This window comes from Pogona vitticeps, chromosome 15 (assembly GCF_051106095.1).
Source record: "Pogona vitticeps strain Pit_001003342236 chromosome 15, PviZW2.1, whole genome shotgun sequence".
Lineage (NCBI taxonomy): Eukaryota > Metazoa > Chordata > Lepidosauria > Squamata > Agamidae > Pogona > Pogona vitticeps.
The window spans coordinates 12,986,934-13,010,061 of record NC_135797.1 but is presented as its reverse complement, the minus strand read 5'-3'; the positions used below and the strand labels follow the sequence as shown (position 1 = coordinate 13,010,061).

Here is a 23,128-nt window from a genome sequence, read left to right as displayed (position 1 = left end):
AGGCAAGGGCGCGAGCGAGCCGGGAGCCATCTTGGGAAGGTCGGGCTGTCCTGCCGGGGCCTGCTACGGGACGCCGCGCCTGCGCAGTTTGTGCTCCCTGTGAAAGAAGGCGTGGCCAGTCCCGGAGAGGAAGGTCTGTGCATAGGCAGACGTCGTGAGAAGTCTTGCAATGAATGAAGCCTGTCCACGTGGTGGGAATCCTGCGACGACCGCAGGGAAGCCTTGTGGGGTCTCCCCCCCCCCCCGTTCTGGAGTGAATAGACTGGGGCTATAGGGAGGGCACCAAAGGGTTAAAACCTAAGGGCTGGATGTATACCTACAAAAGCAAAGAAATTCTAGCTTTTGTCAGCCAAAGCATGGGCACACTTGTGCACCTTAACTTCCACTCCAAGTAAACACTACCCTATCTTTCCACTAGCGACTCAATACCTTACAAGGCGGATCAGGTAGAAAACGTGAAATGAAACCGTCTTCCCTTGTCAGCATCTACTAACAACAGGGTTGCAGTGTAGTCCTATTTAGCTGCCTAATCTCTGGTTGATTTTTACAATGAGGGAAGAAAGTCTCACGATGTTGCAGGAGCTTGGTTCTAGTAAGCGGAAGTTTATTCTTTTCAGGACTGAAAAGATGAGCTCCCCTTTCGTGTTTACGTGGGGTGGAAGTTAAGGTGCAAGAAGGATGCCTCAATGTACCCGTGCTTTCAGTCAGTAGGATGACAGCTCCAGTCCGCAAAAGCTGATGCCAACTAAAACTTAGCTTTTATGGCTGTTATTTTTTGCTGCACCAGGCTAACGAAGCAATCCCTTTTTGAGATCAACTAAAATGTTATCTTTAAAACACTGCAAGACGTCTCAAATGGCATCCAGCCACCAGGGGTATATTTTATGTGGAAGGACCAATCCCGCCACCTGGGTTTTTTAAATCAGAATTTGCAAAAAGCAGACTAGCTCTGCTCTAATTCCACAATCCAAGTCTGGAAAATGGCCCGTTCCCCAGTTTCCCACTTTGAAAACTGGTTGCACCCTCAGTGTCAACAGAGCTGATTCTCCAAAAGCATCCTCTCTAATTGCAAGGATGTGTGTGTGTGGGGGGGGAATGTGTTGAAAAAGCTCCAAACACAGCCTACAGGATCATGTTTCTGGCTGACCCAGTTGCTGAATGTCAACACAATGCCGTCGTGACAATTCCTAAAGCGGTTTGGCAGACTGGGTGACATCTGGAGTTTTCTTAAGCTTTCACAGCCGAGTGTCAAAGTCTTTTAATTAAGCTAAGAGGGAAGGAAAGACAGCCAATTAGGCTGCAGGGTGTAGACAGAACCAGCTCGGGAATCACGCTTCCTTCGAAAATTAAAATGGCAAGACTTTTCATATATATATAGAGAGAGAGAGAGAGAAAGAAGAGAAATGACAATCTCAAAAAAAAAGCTATTTATTGTATAAAATTAGGCATTACAAAATAAGTACTGAATATAATGGACAAGGAAGCAGAGTGAGAGAACCTTACGACTCTGAAAAGCTGTACTGGAAACCTGGAGGGTACAAAACATTGAAAAAAGGTCGGCAGAAAGTTCAGAAAATCAGCACCAAGAGAAGAGCGTGTTGATGTTTCAGGTTGTGAGTGATGACTGGGGCCTGCCCAGAACGAAAAAATCTGTGGGCAGGTTTCCTCAGGGGAACATCCCTGAATTGTGGTCTATTCTGTGTAAGAAGGAGAGGGTCGGGCAAGTGAGAGTAAAACTGGAGACATTCATATAAAAACCTTCAAAGGATCATTTATAAGCCAACTCTATAAAGGTGTTTAAACATTAATCTATTGTGTAAACAAGGCTGTACGTATATAAAAATAGATACATATAAAAAGGACACGACGGATTTATCATTTCAGGCGTACAAACGACAAGGCTTGAGGTCACAAGAGAACGGTGCCCGCTCTGCCTTGCGCAGCTACGTTGCCCACGCATCTTCTGCAACCCCCTTTTTTCCCCATTCTTCCTTTTTAGGATCGGGGCTCAGCACCCAGGCCAAGCTTCTGAAGACGTGGCGGTCTAGGGACCCCATGTACCAAGGCTGGCAACCTTGAAGGGCCTCATTCATTCCCAAAACTTGCACCCTTCCTATTTTTTTTTCCTTACAAAAATGTGCTCCTCCCTTTTTCTTTCTTTTTTAAATGAAAAAGCAACCTGGCACCAAAATGTATTTTTTTTTATTTTTAAAAGTGTGTGGGGGGGTCCCAGGGGTGCCCCTCAAAACATGGCAAAAGGGGCACCCACAGCCCTTAAAATATTTTGAGGATGTGGGAACACCAGAGGCGTCGCATTTTTGAGTCCCAAAATGCGGGAACAAGGACACAACGCTCTGAACTTTAGCGAATGTGCTTCTCGGTCCTCTGAAAATTATTTCCAGAGACAAAGTGTCCGAAACAGCCAGCTATGCAGTTAAGCGTCAAGGTGTAAAATCCCAGTTAATGAGGTGACAAGCAGCGGGGCGGCTTTGGAGCAGTCCCACCTCGACACCTGAGCCCACAAAACTGGCCTGCAAACAAGACTCCAAACCAGACTTGCTCTCCTATGAAAGAAACCACTGCCTGGTGGTTTTAAAATCAACGGGTTTTTAAAATCAAACTGATTTACATCACAATGTAAATTAAAAATAAGGGTTTTTTAAAATTTAAATCACCCAAATGATATGATTTTTTTTAAAAAAAAAAATTAAATCATGACTTAAATCAATTTGATTGAAATCAAATCCGCCCTGCTGGTTCCTTCATGGGTAAAAATGACATTCCTTTTAGGATACAAACTCTGGCCGTGTGGACGGATGGGTGCAGTGGACAGCGCTTCACCTGCTGAAGCTGGTTCAAGTGAGATATCGCTTGTCTCTTATTCCATAGCTCTCAGTATTGTTTTATGCCAATTCGCAATCAGCATGAATAAGCCGGAGAGTAACTGTTTGCATGCCAGTTTAAATAAAAGAAATTACTGTATTTAATACCCTGACATGCTATGTACCGCTGCCGACCTCGCGTCTGTCTGCCACTGTAAGATTCTAAGCTGATCAAGCCTATTCCAGCTGAAATGTAATCTGTCCACGCAGAAGCTCCACAAAGCCCCTGTGGCACACGTAGACCTTCCAAAGCCATTATAAGAAGTAGTACTACCACAACGTGGGTGATATCCACAAAAGTTAATGCCTGTTAATATCTTTTTTAGTCTTCATAGAGCCCAAAGGACCTTTTGTTTTTGCTGTGAACAGGCTTTTTTTTAAAAAAACAAGACTTTATACCAGTGGGAGGGTAGAGTCCCGTGAAAAAGATGCTCTACTCTGTTGATAGGTAAGTGTCTCAGAATCAGCTCCGTGCGATAATTCAGTTACATGTGGTTTCACGTGCATCAGAAGAGACACAAATCCAGACCCTGAAGATCTGAGACCGGTTTAACACTCTAATGGCGCAAAATGTAGCACCATATCCAAAGGAACAAACACATATATAGTTCCACAGCTGTACTTTCCACCCTGGCGAAGTAACTTCTTTGAAGCCTTCATTACTACTGCAGTTTGGTGGGCCCTTTTAAGATTATAGTCAACAGCATGTATAAAAAAAAATACCCTGTCCTCTATGCTAGTGAGTCTGCGTAACTACCAGTCACTTGTTCTGAGGTTACTACAATCCATAAAACTGATTACGGTTCTCAGTTCACCCTGAATTATGCACTGAAAATTAGAAACACACAAATGCCGTAGTATGGTTTTTTCCTTAGTGTTTAGCTGTTCCTTAACCACCATATTTTGCTTGTTCCGGATGCTGTCCCACAGTCCCAAATCTTAAAAGGGCACATTGGAAGGCTTATCTTCAACTCTATGCACAAATAAATGGGACAAAGTCAAAACACACGCACCTCAGGTTCTCCCAAGAGCAAGAAAGGTTACGATCTCCTAGTAGAGACCAACCTGATTTTCCCTTTTCTAAGCAGTATCCTGCCCTACCTCCAGTACAGGTGATCTGCAGAATTATTTCTGTCTCTGAAAATTATTTCAAACAGTGTTTTCTATATATCTATATACAAAGTTGGTATTGCTCCTTAAGAGTCCTGCTCCTAGCTTCCATTTCTTTCTTTTTTTAAAAAAAGTGCAAATATCATGTTTGCCATCCAGAAATGTTCTGGAACGCTCCCACGCAGAGGTTAATTTTTTCCCTTGCAGCTGCCTCACTGAAATGTTTTTGGACAATTCCATGCTCTTTTTTTTAACCAACCAGCATTTCTGATTACTGCACAAGAGGATAAAAATTTGCCGAGACCAGCGCCACAGTGATTTCTCAAGACGTATTAAGCTGCTTGATTTGAAATGAGCCAGAACTGTGTGTGGAATTCCCTGCAGCCTTACACACCGGCTAAGACAAGCCACACAAAGCAGAAACATGGTATAACAACTGAACGTCCCTCTAGTGGGTTTCCTTCTCTGGCTCACGGTGACACATTTTTTTCTGCCTACAAAATCCATAACCCAGGAAAAGGATTTTAGTTTCACTGCTGAGGAGGAACAACTGAAGCCTGGGGTGGCCGATCAGGGGACACCGCAGAAGTAGCACACCTTACTATTGACTACATCCCGCCACTGCAAAAGTCAAGACAAAAGAAAAAGCAAAATTTTGCTCAAGGTTAGGAATCTATCATTGCACTGAAGATAACACCCTCTTCTCTAAAGGCAGGATAACTTAAAGGACCTCGAGTGCGGTGGTTTGGTATAGGGTTGGTGTTCTGATAACAAGAAATTAAGGAAGCAACCGGATGAAGTGTACAGGACAAGGAAGAGCCAACAGACGGTAAACAAAGAATGTGCCCAGACAGTTTTAGGGAGCCTCAAGTCAAATTCTCACACGGAAGGGAATTTTTACAGTAAGACACTAGGCAGTCCACAGTGACACCACAGCTACAGTATCACCCATCTGAATTGAAATTCTCATCTTAGTGGGAGAATCATGAAAACTAGCGTTTTTTAAGTGCTGTGCTTTTTCAGGTAGCGAGGGGAGGCCGAACGTATCAAGGCTATGCAAACTGCAGGAATACATATTGCCTAATATTCAGGTATGCATCATCTCCATAGCAAAAAAAACAACACCCTAGTGTTCCTCTGGCAGTGCTACATTTCCACTTAATACTGCTGACTACACAATACTCAGAACTGAATTCTAAGTCAGGACGTGTTAGTCTATTTAACACTGAAAACGTTACATCAAAATGTGCTCTATAAGAAATTCTCCAGAAAAGACAGAAAGAGGTAAATGAAGAGATCCAAGGATGAAAAACTATCCAGACATTTTAACAAGTTCTTTAGGTGTGCAAAAAGGGCTTCTATTTTAAAAAAGGAAGGATCTACAAATACTCTTAAGTGATACGGTTGTGTTCAGAATTCTGTTTTGAACAAAGTCAAAATCTTGGCAGATTTCAAAATCCAGATTTTGACACTTTTTGGGGGGGCTTTCTGAGGGATACTTGGATCTCAGAACTGTCTAAAGAAAAGATAAGGCAATAAGGGCTATTTCCTTGCCGAATGCAACATCTGATGCTCAGATTAGGCTGAAACCTCCAAAATGCAAACGGTACTACACAATTAAGAATGAAAAAAAAAGATCCGGAGTAAATTAGGGGGAGTATTTTGCCTCTTTCAGCTTTGCAACAGCACCAGGTAAGGCTGCTTTCGCAGGTTAGAAGCAGGGGCAAGGAACAAGGAAGAGAACCGCTTTCGTGGGGCCTCCTCTAACAGTTGGAAGAGTGCAGGTTTCCCAGCTGGCCGGCTGCCAGCATCAAGATGTCTTTCTTCTCCTTGTGAAACCTCAGCTCCTTCCCAGCCAGCCGGGCCTCTTCCAGTTCCTGCTCTGTCAGGGACAACTCCCTGGAAAGGGCACCTGGAATGTTCTGCTCCCGACTGACCCAGTCCATTGCCATCTGGTTCCTGATATCATCATCCAGAGCACGGTGAGAGTAGTGTGCCAGAACCTCCTAAGATAACAGAGAGAGAGGGAAGGGGACGATGCTTTCTGTAAAAAAAACCTGATCGGAATTCTATTTGCTTATGGGATGTTGTAAGGGCAATCCTCCAGCTGCTTCTCCAGTAGACTTTACCCAATAAGTACATATATTTTTTAAAAAAACCCTAATTTTCTGTTTAAGCCAGGGACGGGAAACATGTGCTCCTCCAAATGGAGGAGTGAAACTCCCATCATCTTGCACCAGTGATGGTGCTTGCTAGGGTAGATGGGACTTGCACTTTTAGACAAACCACATACTACCTGCCCCTGGTATAATTAAATGCTGGCACAAGCAAGTCTTAATTAACGGATGCAGAGATGATCCTATGTGTCTTTCTCCTAGTTCAGCCTCCCATGCTGCACTGGGAAAACGACCTGTCCTGTGTTAGGATCCATTCCGGGGTCCCAGCACAAAAGGCGCTCATCCAACAACAGGTGGAGTCAAGTTATCCAGCCCTCAACTCAGATCCTGGGCTCACACACACACACACACACGCACGCGCGCACGCACACGCGCACCCCTACAGACCACGAGATGGGCAGTCTCCTCTCATTACTTTTCCCAGGCTCTGCTTACCTGCCGTGAGCACTGCCTCTCGCGCATGGCTTTGAGGCTGCCATTCCAGTGCAGAAGCTGGAAGACTGTCATCAGTTCCTGCCAAAAAAAAGAGGGGACGGGGGGGGGGAGTCCAGTGTGAAACGTGATTTCAATGCCAGTGAGTCCAAGGAAAGGGAAAGAGGACAGGTGTGGACCAATGCTCTCCCCACCTCTCCAGAGAGGCAACCAGGGCACCTGCTACAACGTTATGCTGGCATCAGAAAGCCTGTGAAATTCTGAATTTTAAATCACTCTAATACCCTGAAGTTTCGATCTTCTTCCCCTTGGCTTTAATGGCTTCAATGCTGTTATATTCTTTTACAATTTTATCCTTTTTTTTTGTAGATTGCATTACAATTGATCCAAGCCATCTTGGCAGTGTTTAAATGAGACTTCTGCAGAGCGAGGGGTCAGGGGTTTGATTCTTCACTGTGCCTCCTGGGAGAAAAGCCAGCCTGTGTAGCCTTCCCTGAGCAGGCCGCACAGTCCCAAAGCGCCATCAAAAGAATGGAGCGGTAAACCTGTCAGATATCTAGAAAATCCTGGCAAAGTTGACCATAAGAGATTAAATCCTTAAAATTTTATCCGGAGGTCAGATGCTATGACCTGCTAAGATCCAACACAAATCCATGTCTTTTTTGTGGGAATAAACAACAGGAATTGCTGCGCTTTTCTCTTCTACCCTGTCATATGGTAGAGGGATCGCCGATGGAACTCCCAGCTTTTCCCTAGAGTTTTATACACTTCAGGGGGATTGGGGGAAAATGTAGTGTTATTTTAAATGCTCAATACAGAGTCAGTTTGTTGCATGGATGAAGAGAAAAAGCAGCACTATATCCCTTGGGGAATGGGTTGACGCCTGTAGTTGTGTCGTACAACGATCAGGAGATCTTACAGCATATCCCTCTCACATGTCTCGTGTGCCACAGAGTTCTGTGTCTAGAACCACTGTGCTTGAAAAGAAGTAAGCCACGGAGAAGCCTTGGCCAAAATCTCTCTTGTAAACCTTTTACAAGCAGTAAAACCCTTGCACACTGCAAAGAACCAAAGGCAACACACAAGCAATAGAGTCACTGTATAAACAGCCCCATGGATGTAAACCTTGCTTTCTCAACCTACTCGGCTGTTACTATACATGGGAGACCAACCCGAGGGGACGACAGCAGGAAGGGAAGCGGCTTCCCAAACAAAAGGGGCAGGCCGAGGCGCCTAGCTTCAAGAGGCCGCCTGGCACCCTTCCAGCCCCTCACAGTGAAACTCTGGGGCCCATTTCTCCCTAGACCAAATTCCGATACAGCTGCCAGCAACTGCTCCAGAGAGCTCCAATGCAGAGACACAATAGAGCAGCTTTTACAAGCCATCGTGAGGAATTGCTTTAGCATCCTACCAAGCAGAAATCTCCAGCACCCAGACACCAAAAGGGAAAGAGAAGCTCCCTCAGGCACCGAGACAGGAGTATTAATCAAACCCATTTATTTCCCTCTAAAAGCAAAATAACAGCACAAACTAAACTTCTGAATTTGTTATGCACACAGAGAGTTTACAACTTGGTAGAGACCCTAAGAATCCTCTGAACTCTCTATTCTGAAAATATTGCACAGATTTTTCAACCTAGGACATATCCCTTTTCCCCTGAGTTTTACAAAATCAAACCTTCTGCTATAGTTGGTGTTTTATGTCTGAAGCAGGAAAAAAACCTAACAACAACTCCCCAGAATTCTATTACTTATGCTCACTGGCGTAAGTCCGTTAGTATACATTTCAGCAGTGAATTGCCACTAGTTAATAAGGCAGCAGTCACACACTGGTTGCAATGCACAACAAGAAGTACCATAGTACCAATCTGAATTTTACATGTAAGGCTGGCGTAATTATTCAGTCGAATTCTGGCCACTACTGTATTTATAAACAAAATCTGTTTCCCTTCTAGCAGTCTACCTTCCATTTTGCCTAATGGGCAAAGTAAACCAATGGCTTGGTCGGCCTCATCTACACTACAATTGGTTCCCACAGCACAGAACAGGAAGGTTGGATGAAATTCCGGAGCGTACCTGGAACTCTAACATGGATTTTCCTTTGTTCGATTCCAACATGAACCGGAAAGCACCAATGCCTGTACTTGGATTATCTGCTTCTTCTCTATTGCCCTAAGGGGAAATACACAACCATGTAAGCACCTTCAAATAAGCAGAATTTGCCATATTTCCACAGGCAATTGACTTTTACACTCAAGAGGCACTTCCACAGGGTTTGAACACAAGTTGGAGCTACAGGTTTGAAGGTGTTACATGGATCCTTTTCTTGAAAACACAGGAGAACCTCCCATAAAGCAACACTGGAGTCCCACAGAATACAGTTACAACTCTCATACTCTTTTAAAAACAAAACAAAACAGCTTTTGATGTAGCAGATCCATTTTAAAACAAATCAGAAGAATGCAGGGCAACATAGTACTTAGGTCAAAACAAGACTGGGAAGTTGATGTTTGTTTGCGGGTTATTATTATTTCTTTAAGTTCAAGAGACACCTAATATTACATATTTATTTATTTCATTTATACCCTTTCTGGCAAGAAGCTCAGGACAGTGTAAATTAGCCGCTCTTGTTTTTATCCACAAAACAAGGACTCTGTAAAACAGGTCAAGCAGATTTACCAGACAAGTATGGATTTAAATCAGGGACTCCCAAGTCCCAATATGCCCGGAGAAACTAAAACAGCCTTGAAAGCATGCTACAGAAAAGCTTGTGCAAGCTCCTGGTTGGGATTTTGATAATAAGAATGAAGGCTTTCCTTTATACATCTGAATTTTTACATTCCTGTGATAGTCCTCACAAAAATGAACCACCATTTAAGCTGAAAAGTTTGTGGCTCGTGAGCTGGTTTTAATCTCTCCCTATTCCATTTTTAGTGTCTTTTACACTGTTAGCACTAAAGGCAGGAACTATCTCGTTTTCATAGAGTAGCAGAGTAACCAAAGCATAGGCTACCCAGCCAATAATCATCTCTCTGAAAATTTGTTAACGATATTTCCTGATAACGAGTGATAAAAAAAAATAAACATTTATGTACCATACTGCCAAACAAGAAATAGGTTCCTTTTTTTTTTTTTGGGGGGGGGGGAAGCACGATATGCTGCAGTTACAATGTAAAAACAAACTGAAGAGAAGATTTCTTCCGAGGATTATGAAACTGGCTTGCATAGCAGTCAAAACCTGTGATGAACCACAATCCTTGGTTCCCATAACAAACCCAGAATTATGGAGGGAAAACTGAACACTGGTGAATTCCTTCTCCAAACCACACACAGAAAAAGGAAAAGAAGAGAGGAGGGTCCAGAACTCTGCTTGGGCTCCTTCCAACTTATGCGTGGCGCAAAAGCAGGGTTTCACATCACGTAAGCTGTTTTCTTACAGATGCCGAATGTCGATTTCCAACGCATTTATTGGATCATCTGCAGTGATGAAGGCAAACACCCAAAGCACCCGATTTTTGCCAGTTTTCAGCAGATGGGAGCCAGGGTGCCATTGCACCCCAGGCAGTGCAATCCTAAGGGGAGGAGGTTTCTCTCTTAGGCGCAATCCTAAGAGGAAGGCGGTTTCTTTCCACGGCATGCCTGGACCTGCTAGGCACCAGGTTCAGAAGCTCGTTCTTCCCACTGCTGGGCTTTCACAACACTTACATTAAAAGATGCCAGAGCCTCTGAGACGCTCTTCTCAATAAACTCATCTGTAATTCTCCGGGAAGGATGCTCATTGAAGACAGAATTCATCAGGGCAATTTTTGCTGCGCTCCTCCTGGCTTCCGCTTTGGTTGGACAAAACTGGGGGAGGAAGAAAATAGGGCAGTTGTAAGAACAGTGTTTACATGACCATGACTGATCGGATCCTAATGTTCTCCTCAACCTACATAACCGGCCGCTGGAACACTGCCGTTCTCTGACATGCTGAAGTCATTAGAAACGGGCTTTAAAAGCCCAGCAACTTTGAGCCGCACAGAATAAAGGAATTACATAGGCAGCTGAAGTCAGCACATATTACTTGCCGAAGGAAATACCACAGCTCAGCCTGTCAACAACATTAATTAGCTTTTAAACTCAGCTATAACCATCCCACCCAGTGCCGTTCTTCAACTGGTAAGGCAGCTCAGCTACTAGGACTGTTTATTTTGGACGCCCGTTTCCATCCCACAAACCAGAGCTTAACTCAGCTTGGAAGTATCAGCTGCTCTAGGCCCCAAATCTTGTCTGTAAACTCTTTGGAGCAAGGAGAGAGAATCACTTCGTTGGGGCCAAGCTATCCCGCCAATGGAATCACCCACACTGCAACAGACGCGTGCAGATTTTGGTATGGGTGCGATGAGGGCAGCTGCTTTCCCCCACACCTGATGTACTGCTAGAGTTATTTAGCTATCAACTGTGGATTGTGGAGCTAGTGGTACGGTTGTGGAGGGCGGCGAGAGGAAGGGTCAGCCTCTGCAGTTCCCCAAAGGTTTTATCTTTGGGAAACTTTCCCTCGTTCCTACCATAAGGAGAGGAAGACAACATTCACCCAAACACTTGGCCAAAACATGCTAACCTGAAAGCTGCCAAAACAGCTACCCCCCGGCAAAGTCACATAGCAGATGTAAGGAGGGCTGTTGGATGGCACCATCTCGTAAACCACGAGGGCCCCGTTTTTCAAATCGGCGCCCCGTGACTGTTTCATCTGCCAAAACTCCTGAAGAGCTTCCACCACATTGACTGGAAAAAATGGAGAAATAACATTTTCATCAGAATTACTGAGAAGGAAAGGCAGTCACTTTTCACAGCAAAGGCAGCAAAAAAGTAATCGGGAAGCATCATATTCTCCCTGCCAAACAGTATTCAAGCAGATAAAACGCATCTAAATGCCAGCACCCAAAATGAGGAGGAAAAAATTAGCAGTTGCCGAATGTCCATTATTTTAAGGCACGGGAAGGAGCAGAAGGTTCTCAAAGGACCGATTTCAACGTGGAAATACATTCAGAGCATGTCCAGCAGCAACCCACTTGATCTTTAGACACCACCACATCTTGGCAAAGGAGTGTGACAGGAACTGAAAATTGTGAGACTGTGGGAAGATTTAAGAGTACACACTAATAAGTCTCACAGAGCGGCATTAATGTGCCCACCGCGGCTCGCGGTATTCTTCAATTCTACTGCTGTCCCTGATTTGAGATGAGGGCACAAGAATATTTTATGATGAAATGTCAAATGTACAGTCACACTACATGAAGAACGAGGATGATTTGAGAGTAATATATGCTGTTTCATAGGAAATGTATGGCTCTGGGGTTATAAGGCAGAGAAGTATTTATATACATATATATTTCTGGGCGAATCATATTGCCACAAAATTGTTCATTTTTTCTTCCTCCACCATTACAGCATGGTAAAATACTGCTCTACTGCAGAACTTTACACATGCATGCACATACAGGAAGAGTTATGACCCATAATCCTTATATTTCCAGTACAGAAGTCTCATAAAAAATGGAATACTACTTTACAATATGGAATGCAAACAACTAAGTGTTCAGGAGCAGCTCCACTGAGTTGCAAGCAAAGGAGGTCTTTGGAAATCAGGCAGGCATTTAAATGCAGGAGAAATAAAGTTTCCTTCCCTGAGAAGCCAACTCAAATTATACACTCCCTCTGGTCATTTCACACTTTAAGAAGAAACCAATTTTCCTTCTTGCGAAGATAGATCAAAGCATAGGGGATAGAACAGAAACAAAACATTCAATAGAGCTCTTGGCAGAAAAAGATTCAGAGGGATGGGGGGGTTATGGGTGGAAATCACCCACTCACCTCCCCTTGCTGGACAGCAACACCTTGAGTGAAAAAGTTATTTTGTACCAGTGTCATTATTAAGACTTTGTTCCATATCCTAGACACAGACGGGAAATGGTGTTGTAATGTATAACAAGAAAAGGAGGACCTTGTTATGGATCATAGAAGAGGATTTACTTGAAATGGGAACAAAGTGTATACAAAAGGGATTAAAAAATGAGAAATGGGAAGAGTGACATTTTGAGACTACAGTTCCCAGAACAGAATGGAACTGAACAGACTATTCAAGCTATAAGACAAGTACAATTGCTTCTGCAGGGTGTGTGAACAGTGGGCTAGGCAAGCTGAGTTCCAAAGCTAAGGAACTGTAAAAATAAAGGCCTGTCCACTTGGGGGGGGGGAACCCTCTTATTCAATGCCTGTTTCCATCCCACAAACCAGAGCTTAATTTGGCTGAAAGGATCTGAAGTTCTAGATTCCAAATCTCGTTTATAAACTCTCTGCAGTAGGGAGAGAGAACAATTTAGTTCAGGGCAAACCTATCTTGCCAGATATAATCACCACAGCTCCAAATCCCGTGTGCAGATTTTAATATGAGTGTGATGTTATTTATTATTTTAAAAAATATTTTAAACCACCTTTCTCCTTAAGCAGGACTCAAGGTGACTTGCATCAACAGAAGACAATGCTTAAGTAATATTGGTATACTTATTTCTACCCTGCATTTCTTTCATTTTAATTCTAGCTCTAACTGTAGAGTTAAGGCAGCTTATTGTCATTAGGCTTATGCTACGGGGACCAGATCAGCTTTCTTAACCAAAGGATGCAACTGGATATCTGGAAGCAACAAGCGATTCGAAAGAAACCTCAAACATCACACATTTTTGTACCTGGAGTGCTATCTCATCACTCCACAGCAGGGCAACCAACCCTGTGTCCACTTCCTGATAGCCGACAGCACTTCCATATCGTTTTGATTAGATCATTCTTAATAACCTCATTCTCATGAAATCCTGGAAAAAGGGGGAGGGACCGACTTGCTGTCTTATATCTTAAATAAAGGTTGCCTGGAGATTTTGACTATGAAAAGACGATAAGGAGCATCAGGTGGTCCCAGTAAAAATGAAATGATTATTTTGGCTAGAAACATTTCAAATAACAAGCAAAGAGTTTGAAGATGTCCAAGGTTTCCACGAAGAGTTGGCCAAGCCTTAAATCCAAAGTATGTAAACATTACATACAAGATAAAATATTTAACATGGAGCAGCTTCTCAGATACTTCTTACTGGCTGTACAATACTATGGAAGGACAATGTTATCCAAATACTAGCGATTTGAGGCAGGCTTGAACTCACGCACACCCCAAACTGCCTTCCAGGAAAAGATATTCAAAAGAAATCCCTAGTGGGGAGTGTTTACTTAGTAAAGCTGGTGCATTTGCAATTGTCTCCTTTAAAGGCTGCCTCAAAAGAAATATCAAACATTCACAAATACTGTATTTGGGACCAATAACAACACCCCACATCCTCCACACTGACATAAAGAAATGGATCGCGTAAATAAAAACAATTCTGTCGGAAACCGAAACAAGAGACCTGTCTCCAAGTTGATGCCTTTTGGACCAGACTAAGGGGTTGTTTTGTTCAAGCAATCTAGCTGCTTCTCACAGCCAGTCAACGACTTCTGGGATGTCCCCTCCATGATGCACTGAGGTCAGGGGTGTAACAGCTCTTTCCCGCTATTGTTCTTCAGTAACACTTACACAAAAGTAGGCTGCCTTGGTTCCTGAATAGCTATGGCTTGTAACCACATATACTCTTGTCTCCCGTGAATTTTTCTAATCCATTTTCCCAAACCACTACGTGAAAATCCTCTTGTGTCTACCAAGTCAAGAATTCCCACTGCAGTGTATTATGGCTAAATATTTTTGAAGTCCAAGCCGTCTCGGATCCCCTGTCACACACCCCGACTGGAATGAAGAGGCAGAGACGAAAGGAGGAACACTGGCTTCACTAATCCTATCCCTCATTTATTCATCCAATTAACAGAACCTTTTGGTGGCCATATTTTTTTTCCAGCTTTTACTGCAGGTATCACCAACCACTAATCTTGGGGGTGAGGGAGCCCTCTGCGCCCTTCTTCCATTTAATTTTAAAGGACTTTGGCTCACCCTGGAATTCTTCCCTTGTATAAAGATGCTGGAGGCCTTCAAGAGGAAATTGGGGGCCCCCCTCTGTCAGATCTGTTTTGATTTGGATTCCTGCACTGAGCAGGGGGTCGGACTCCATGGCCTTAGAGGCCCCTTACAGCCGGGGCTTTGCCTCCACCTACACACGGCTGCCTAGTGGCTTCAAACCACTGGCTGCCAAGATCCACATCTTACCAAAGAAAGGGGCTGGCGAAGACAGAAACCGGAGCTCAACAGCAGAAGCAATGCCAGAAGCAAACCATGACTCAAAAAAAAAAGAGAAAAAAGAAAGAAAACAAAAGTGCAAACATGAATACTTTTCTTAAGCAAGCAGTCAAATATAAATTATCTTGCAAAACCTCTGGAACGTCAGAAAAGCAGGCTTTTTCATTTTCCTCCCCCAAGTGCAGATGTTTACTGTCAGCGAGCCCTTAGCTGTTATTTATATCCATTGTTTATAGTCTTGGATTCGTCACTCTGGCCCACGCCTGGTCTATAACAGGACATCTGCCTTGCATACTCAATAGGAAAGAGTAAATGATTCCACATGCCCGGAGAGCCTGCCAGAGCCAGAAAGGGAGGGCCGTGTTTAAGTCACAAAGCTGCCTATCAAGGATTTACTGCTTAACATGCGCAAGGCGCCTACCGGTCCTGCTGTTACAGCAATGATATCAGGGCCGACTCCCAACAGCCACCACATTCCCCATCCGGAGCAGGAGAAAGTGCTTCAATTCTTTACCTGCAGAACCCCCACATATTAGCCACCCCTTCTCTCCCATGACACTCATTTCCTAAGACAACCAAGCAAGTCATGAAAACGACTCATGTGATCCATCTAAACAACAACAAAATGTACAGCAGGCAGAGAGTGATTGTTCACAAGCATCTCCCCAAAAGGCAGCCAGTCTGAATAAGATACCCCTTCCCCTCAAATGTCATTTGGGGGTATGCAGAAGCAGCTATGCTTTCCAAAGCGCTGTGAGAGACCAGATGTACTATTTACGGATTGAAACACCGACTGAAACCATAAACGTTTCAGACGTACGCCTGTCAAGCTGGGTCTAAGCCAGAATATGACAAACATCAAGAAAACCACAGGCGTGGAAGAGTGCATTTCGGTATTGCGCGTTTTAAGCGCTGGGAAGCAAAGGTGGAAGTGTCAGTGATCAAAAATAAGTGAACAAATGGAATTCTCGTTTGCAAAGTCTGAAACGGCCCCCCGTTTTCAGATTCTAGTCACGGCTGAGTCAAAAGTTCTCTGAAACGGTAAGAAGACCTGACCACCGATCCCTCCATTCACTGACACGCTGGTCAGGCAGTGCTCCTTGCCTTCATCTTTCAACGTCACAAACACAATAGATGAGCTCTCTTGGACTGTAAACCCCGCAGAACCATCCTCCTCAAGCATCATTAATCAGCCCCTGTAATACAATGTCCCGATTATGTACACGGAAGGACACAGGAGGGATATTGTACTACAATCTGGCCCCGGAAGGTCTTTGCCCTGAAAAGAAGTACTGTATACACACAGAATTATCTATACACGTGTTATCGAATTATAGGAGTTTTGGTTCACAGGGTGAAAAACACTAAGACTGTCTCCCGTAGGGCAAATTAAAATAAGACACAATCCTCCATCAACCACCCTCCTGTAGCAAACATTCAGGACATGGATTTTTCCAGCAGACCTGTCTGTCTTTTCATCATCTCCACTTCTACTGTTGCTATTTTCTGCTTTGCTCTGTGCTTTTTTCTCTGTCTCTCTCTAGGCAACTTGGGGTTTTGGCTGGCTTCGGCTGAATTATCTCCTCCTTTTCTGCCCCCCCCCCGTTGTCAAAACAGAAGACAGACAGCCGGGAAAAGTGTGTACAGGGTGAAGATTTGCTGCTACTTGCTTTTCTTCACAACCCCCCCTTTTTTAATGAAAAAGAGAAAGATGACTTCGGGGGGGGGGAATAAAAATTAATATTTTTTTTAAAAAAAATCAATTTAAACCAAGATTTAAATTTAAAAAACAACATATTTTTAAATTAAAATGGTTTTTTTAAAAAGACTGGGAGGTGTTTTTATTTCACTCCCTGGCCAGGTACTCTGCACATGCTCAGAGCCTCTCTAGGGGCTGATCCAGAGAGCTTGGAAATGGCGATTTAAGTCAAATCCTTTCTGCTTCTCACAGACGCATCTTCTGATATACAGATTCTAAAAAGGTTATTTGCGTGTATCTGAGGGAACGCTCTCCTGAAATTGTCCGAAGGCACTCTGCACATGTTCAGATGTCGATAGATAGATAGATAGATAGATAGATAGATAGATAGATAGATAGATAGATAGATAGATAGATAGATAGATAGATAGATAGATAGATAGGAGCTTATCTGCCTACATTCACCAACGCTGTGTCAGAAGGCACTCTGCACATGTTCAGGCATACCTTGGAGGCCACCCCCTGGGGCGCCTTTCGCACCCACCCACCTCCCCCCTGGCAAGGAGGGAAGCACTCTGCTTGTGCTCAGAGGCACCGTCGTCCCAGAAACCACCCTCCCCCATCGCCCTCTGGGCGCGGGGCGCTCTGCACATGCTCAGAGGCCCACAGACAGAACCTGGCAATGGCTTTTTTTTTAACGACAACGATACTGGGAGGCGTAGACCAAAAGAAGGACCACCACCACCCCGCCATCATCATCATCATCATCCTCCTCATCCCGGTCCTCACCGCGGCCGTAGCCCTGCGTGTGCTTGGCGAAGCTCCGCACCACGGCCTCCACCGCCTCCCTCAGCACGGCCGGAGGGCCCCCAGCGGCGGCGGCGGCTCCTGAGGGGCTGCAGGCGGATGTCCCACCGGTCAGGAGCGGCGGCGGGGGAGGAGCGGGAGGCGGCGGCGGCGGCCCCAGGGTGAGGGTCAGGCCGAGGGGCGGCGGCGGAGGCGGCAGGGGCGGCGGGGGCACCGCGGAGACCAGCAGCGGGGGCGGCGGCGGAGGCAGGGCTGTCCCGGCGGTGACCCCCGGCCGCAGGGAGGAGCGCAGGGGGCCGCCCACCCCGGGCTGCAGCCGCTGGACGCGGAGCGACTCCATCGCCCGCCCTGGCGGCTCGCCTGCCGCCCGCGACTGAGGAGGAGGGGGAGGAGGCCCGGCGACGCTCGCTCGCTCCCTTGCGCCCGCCCCCTCCGGCAGCCAATGGCCGAGCCCGGCTGCCGCCGGAAGGCGGGCTCTCTGAGCGCTCTAGCCAACCGCCGTCGTGATCGCCTCAGAAGGGGGCACCCGGAGAGGGGGTGGAGCCAAGGAAGCCACCGAGGGCTGGGTCGGAGGAGAGAGGCCGGCTCAGCTCGATCCCAGCGAGCCAATGAGAGAGGAGTGGGCGGGCATTTTTCCATACCCTGCGTCCAATTGCGGTCGCTTCTTGCGGGAGGAGGGACCAAATCGTCAATGTGGACTAAGTTTGTCCCTCGAGCGCCCCCGTAACTGTTGGCCCTCCCCCACACTGTACCCGGAAGTGGCCGCCGTTTCCTAGGAGGCGGTGGCACCAGGGGTCGAACCGGCCGAGAAGGCGAAGGCCACGCGCGGGAAGCCCCGCAGGGGAGGCCGAGGGTCCCGCCGGAGGATCCGGAGTCCCTCCTTCACACACACACACACACACACTTGAGGCCCTTGGGAAGGCCGAGGGTCCCATCCCGCCGGGGTCGCCCCAACGAAAAAGGCCGCCCGAGGCCCCCCGGAGGAGAAGGGGCGGTGAGGGGGGGACAACGACCATGGAGTCCTGGGTGCGGTTCAGCGCCCAGAGCCAGGCCAAGGAGCGGGTCTTCAGGTGGGCAGAGAGGGAGAGAGGGGCAAGAGCGGTTTCTGCAAGAGACACGTGTCTTGGTGTGAGCGTGCGAATGGGGGATCCACGTGTCGAGCCCGGCTCGACAATTCTCGGATCAGCCTGTCCCTTGGGCCAGCCTTCCTCGTTCATTTGGGTCAGGGTGGCCTTGATTTGAGAGAAATCGGATATATATATATATATATATATATATATATATATATATATATATATATATATATATATATATATATATATATATATAATTAAATGTTTAATATTTATATTAAATGTTTGAAATTTCAATCTGTTTGTGTTTGTCATTAATTTTCATCCACCCTGGTTTGGATGCCTTCAAGAGGCGCTCTGCCAGTGCTGTGCAGCAGTATATTCGATTTTTTCAGATCGTGGATAAGTGAATCAGTAGATAAAGGGGCACTCATGTTTATCTCTTGCTTTTTCTCCAACGATCTGAAGGGGGGGCATGAGTAAGTTCCAGTTGTGGCTCAGCCCTGTGGAGTAGGTCAGGCTGAGGAAATAAGGAGGCTGAAATATAGTAACAGTAATAATAATAATAATTATAATGAAACAGCAGAGCTGGAAAGGATGCTTTTAGAATAGATCATCAAGTCCAGCCAGTGTTAAGGAGGAATTGTGGGGATTCGAACCCCCAAGCTATCCAGTGGTCCCAGTAAGGCTTCGTAGCTCAGTGGGAACAAGAATCCGGATCCCCTCAGATCTGGTATTTACTCCGTAATACCCTGCTTCCAATGTTAGTAGGATCAGGGAACGGAGGTCATTCGTAACTTCAGGGCGGATGTCCCTGAACGGAACGGTTTTTATAGGAATAAAGCTCTTAAAAGCTACCCTTTTTCCATTAGCTACATGCCAGGATTTTGACCCGGGAGTCCTACCTAAAGGTTTGCATCGTTGACTCTTTTTTACCCTTTCATTTCTAGGGCTGCCCAGTACGCCTGCACTCTGCTCGGCTACACCCTGCAAAAGAACGGGGCCAGCCCTGATTTCCTGGCTAGGATAAAGCAGCTGGAATCCCACTTGAGTTTGGGACGGAAATGTGAGTCTGGAGGAAATTGTCTGGGGATCCCGGGGGGGGGGAAGGGACGCGGGGGGGTTACAGTGGGCTTCTCCAGTGTGGAATTGTTTTAACTGTTTCCTCTTTGAGGCCTGTAGGGGCACAATAGTGTGTGTGTGTCATGGTTTCCATAATAATTGGAAATACTGGAAAGAAGTATCCTGTATGTTCATAAGCAAAATATACTTTGTACGGTTAAAAGATATGGCAGAGGGTTATACCAGTGTATTTGAGTCTTTCTAGAGGCTTCTCACTAAAGGCCGGTCACTGTTGATCCTCCATTACAGAGAGGGAAAGTGGCTTGGTGCGGGGCTGTGTGATGTTGGGTGCTGGCCAAAGGTTCATAGTCCTCCTCTCTCTCAGCTCTCTCACCATATTTGTAGTAAACTAGGTCCAGGACAATTTCATAAAATCCAAGGTCATCGGTTTCACTGTCGTACTGCTCTAATAGTTAAGGCGTTTCTCCTGATACTCAGGCTCAACCTGGCTTCCTGTCGCTTGAGCCCATAATGACGTGCCCTGCGCCCTGGGATGATGGTGGAGAACGGATCCTGCCTCCTCCCCCACTGCAGGACTGCTTTCCAAGTCTTTGAAAAAGGCTTTCCGGTCTCCCCGTCGTCGTCTTTCATCGGAGCAAAACATGCCCAGTTCTTTCCTCCTAAGGCTTCGCACTCGACTCTTTTGAGACCCATGGAAGAAGCAAGGGGAGTGTCGCCTATGACTGGATGGGCTGTTTATCTATTTATTTTCCTTTCCAGTGTTCCGGCTGGGGAACTCTGCAGATGCCCTGGAAGCCGCCAAACGGGCCATCCACCTGTCGGACATGGTCCTCCGTTTCTGCATCACGGTCAGCCACCTGAACCGAGCCATGTACTTCGCCTGTGACAACATCCTCTGGGCCGGCCGATCGGGCCTCGTCCCCCACATGGACCAGGAGAAGTGGAGCCAGCGCTCCTTCCGGTGAGGGGAAAGGCCCGAGCCGGCCCCGTCTTCCACCGCCCTTCAGTCTAGCGGGCAGTGCCGGTGGACGGCCTTGTGCTGCAGGGAAGGAGCAGCCGTAGACCCGAGGCCGGCAGTGTCAGAGCCAGCCAGGAGAAAAACCGCATACAGTAGGGCCCTCTTATCCGTGGGATCAGTATCCACCGATTTCCTTATCCACCATCTGAAAACATGAACTGGACACTGGAGGGAGCCAGACACCGCGCTGTGTGCAGTGTCCACCTATTAAAATAGGGTTCGCTATAACACACATTTTTCAACATTGGGGAGGCGGCTTGGAATTCATCCCCCATAGATATGTAGGGTCGTACAGGAACCTGCATCCTAGCTGCAGATCCGGGCCCTGTGAACCGTGTGTTTCAGAGGAGGCTGGGATTAGATTCGTTATCTTGATTAGTAAAAGCCCCAAAACCTTGTAAGGGATTTTTAAAATGAACGTTCAGGCTCTGAGGCTTGCCCTTTAAGAGGCACAAGCACCACCTAGGCCTGTTAGCGGTTCCAGCGCCAGAAATCTCTCAAGGGCGCAGAGTTTGAAGCTTTGGTTTGCTCTTTGCACCTGAGGAGTGAGATAGACTGCTCCTGTAGGTGGGGGTTCTCTTTTTGCTGTCACAGCTCCATGCTGCTGAGAGGCCGATCCCTTTCCTTGAGTTGCAGCTTCTTTCTTTCGTCCTTCCCCCCCAGCTATTACCTTTTTGCGCTGATCCTGAACCTGAGCCGAGACGCCTACGAGATCCGGTTGCTGATGGAGCGCGAGGCCAGCGGGAAGGGCGCCAAAGGGGGGGGCGGCGGAGACGGCGGCCCCGTGCCCGGCGGGGAGGACGGCCGGCTCCAGCATCTGGCGCTGAGGCTGAGGCAGCAGCTCCGACTCCTGGCCCGGGTGCTCCGGGACAACCCCCCTCTGCTCCTGGACGTGGCCAAAAACGCCTGCGACGTTTTCATCCCCTTGGACAAGCTGGGCCTCTACAGAACCAGCCCGGGCTTTGTGGGACTCTGCGGCCTCACGTCCTCCGTCCTCTCCATCCTCGCCATCGTCTATCCGTGGCTGAAGCTCAAGCCTTAAAAGGAGCCGGGAGGAGCTGGCAGAGCGCGCGTGGAGGTGGCAGCCGCCGTAACGTGGCGGCACCGGCCACGCAGCGATCATTCAGCCAGGGTGTGGGTTTTCCTGGATCGTGGGGTTGTCTGCCCTTTTGGGTTTGGAGTGGGGCTACGGTTCGATCTTGTAGGGAGGCCAGCAACGCGTCAAGACCTGGTGACCAAAATTTTTTTGGCCCATCTGGGATGCATCCACCCTTGGTAGGTAATCGGCCCAAAGTAGCCTGTCCGTTTTGTCCCCGCTCACCTTCCGGTACCTTCTAACCTGTTCCCTCCCGTGTGCGCCTCTGCGGTTTGAACTCGCTCGGTTAAGGTTCAGCGTTTCTTGGAACCGTGGAGACACCTCTGTGCAGGATACGAGGCGGAGGGCCCCACCAGTCCCTTCTCCCTGGGGGCCTCTGTCTCTCGACAGGCAGAGAGGGAGGAATCTCCGTGCAACAAGAAGCAACCTTTCTCCTTTTTCATTTGCCGAGCGCTGGGAGGCAGGATACAGAGGGACCGGTTTGGGCCAAAGAAATCGGCCTGTTGGGGGCGGGACTCTATCCGACAGTGGTGAAGGGTAACACTCTGCCCTTTGACCTCCACTGTGTTTGCAGCAGGACAAGCCACCCACCTCCCTGCAGCTTGACCCCTGTTTCTTTTCCCAGGGAATTTGCTTTGGGGGGGGGAAACGTTCATATCTGTCCCTTGACTTGGATGCCCTCCCCTTTCTGCAAGCCAAAAGTGTCCCTGTCGGGGACCGATGGGCTGTCTCAGTAAGAACCTGACGTACCAGGAATTGGGGGGGGGCACCCCTTGGAGTCTTGTTTTCCTGCAACTTTACTCCCCTCCTGTTTCTTCCCGCAATCCAGCCAGGGCCTCTCATCCCCTTCGAATGCCAATTGGCAGTTCCCGCTTCTTTTTGTCCCTCCAGACCCAGTCCCACTCCCGCGCAGCTGCCAAATGTGGGTCACCTTCCTCCCCTACCATCCGAAGCACCTAACCCCCAGGACCCATAGATGCCCCGTGGGCCCATTTTTAGCCGAAGGGTGGCCACGTCCCCTCCCCTGCGCTGCCTCTCTCAGGACCTCACCCACGGCTGTCAAACAGGATTAAAGATTTGCTCTAATAAAACTAAGTGCTCTCGGCATGACCTGTGGCACCTGGACCCTTTTTTGCTCTGGGGTGGGGTGGGAGGGAGGAAGTCTGTAGGGCTTGGGCCTCTCTTACAATGACAAATTAATTTACAGCAGCAGCACCTTATCAGCGGGATCAGTATCCACTGATTCACTTATTTAGGGTTTGAAAATATTAAAAGAAAAATGCTGACAATACATATTTCTGATGATAACCCTGCCAGAACGGGCTACTAGAGGAAAGCCAGGGACCATGTGACGTATAGCATTTGCTACAATCCACGGTTTTCAGCATCCACGGGGTGGGGTGGGCTTGAAACTGGTCCCCTACGGATATGGGGCTCCTGTGCTTTGTATCCTCTGATGACACCTTTCTCTGGATGATGGGAACTCCCTAGTGGGAGCTGATGG

General features: G+C 47.1%; 2 protein-coding genes across 2 annotated transcripts; one reads left to right on the top strand and one right to left on the bottom strand.

Annotated features, from left to right (window-relative positions):
• Positions 1-1,412: 1,412 nt before the first annotated feature.
• Positions 1,413-17,740, bottom strand: LIX1L (limb and CNS expressed 1 like). Its single transcript, XM_020777434.3, has 6 exons — positions 17,337-17,740; positions 11,201-11,364; positions 10,306-10,446; positions 8,677-8,772; positions 6,605-6,682; positions 1,413-5,998 (listed from the first exon to the last, which is right to left on the bottom strand). Exons 1-6 carry the CDS (start codon positions 17,692-17,694, stop codon positions 5,756-5,758), a joined length of 1,080 nt encoding a protein of 359 aa, XP_020633093.3. The 5' UTR covers positions 17,695-17,740; the 3' UTR covers positions 1,413-5,755.
• A 337-nt stretch (positions 17,741-18,077) lies between these two features.
• On the top strand, positions 18,078-22,734 carry PEX11B (peroxisomal biogenesis factor 11 beta). The gene is made up of 4 exons (XM_020777426.3): positions 18,078-18,424; positions 19,378-19,493; positions 20,270-20,471; positions 21,192-22,734. The coding sequence occupies exons 1-4, from the start codon at positions 18,369-18,371 to the stop codon at positions 21,568-21,570; spliced, it is 753 nt and encodes a 250-aa protein (XP_020633085.3). The 5' UTR covers positions 18,078-18,368; the 3' UTR covers positions 21,571-22,734.
• The last annotated feature ends 394 nt before the right edge of the window (positions 22,735-23,128 follow it).

Bases quoted from the DNA above. Each gene is read 5' to 3' on its own strand.
- LIX1L (XM_020777434.3), bottom strand. From the start codon at position 17,694: ATGGAGTCGCTCCGCGTCCAGCGGCTGCAGCCCGGGGTGGGCGGCCCC. The intron at 11,365-17,336 runs GTGAGGACCGGG...CATTTTTTCCAG, and splicing joins CACGCAGGGCTACGGCCGCG to TCAATGTGGTGGAAGCTCTT. The intron at 10,447-11,200 runs GTTAGCATGTTT...TTCCTCCCCCAG, and splicing joins GCTGTTTTGGCAGCTTTCAG to TTTTGTCCAACCAAAGCGGA.
- PEX11B (XM_020777426.3), top strand. From the start codon at position 18,369: ATGGAGTCCTGGGTGCGGTTCAGCGCCCAGAGCCAGGCCAAGGAGCGG. The intron at 18,425-19,377 runs GTGGGCAGAGAG...TTTCATTTCTAG, and splicing joins GCCAAGGAGCGGGTCTTCAG to GGCTGCCCAGTACGCCTGCA. The intron at 20,472-21,191 runs GTGAGGGGAAAG...CTTCCCCCCCAG, and splicing joins TGGAGCCAGCGCTCCTTCCG to CTATTACCTTTTTGCGCTGA.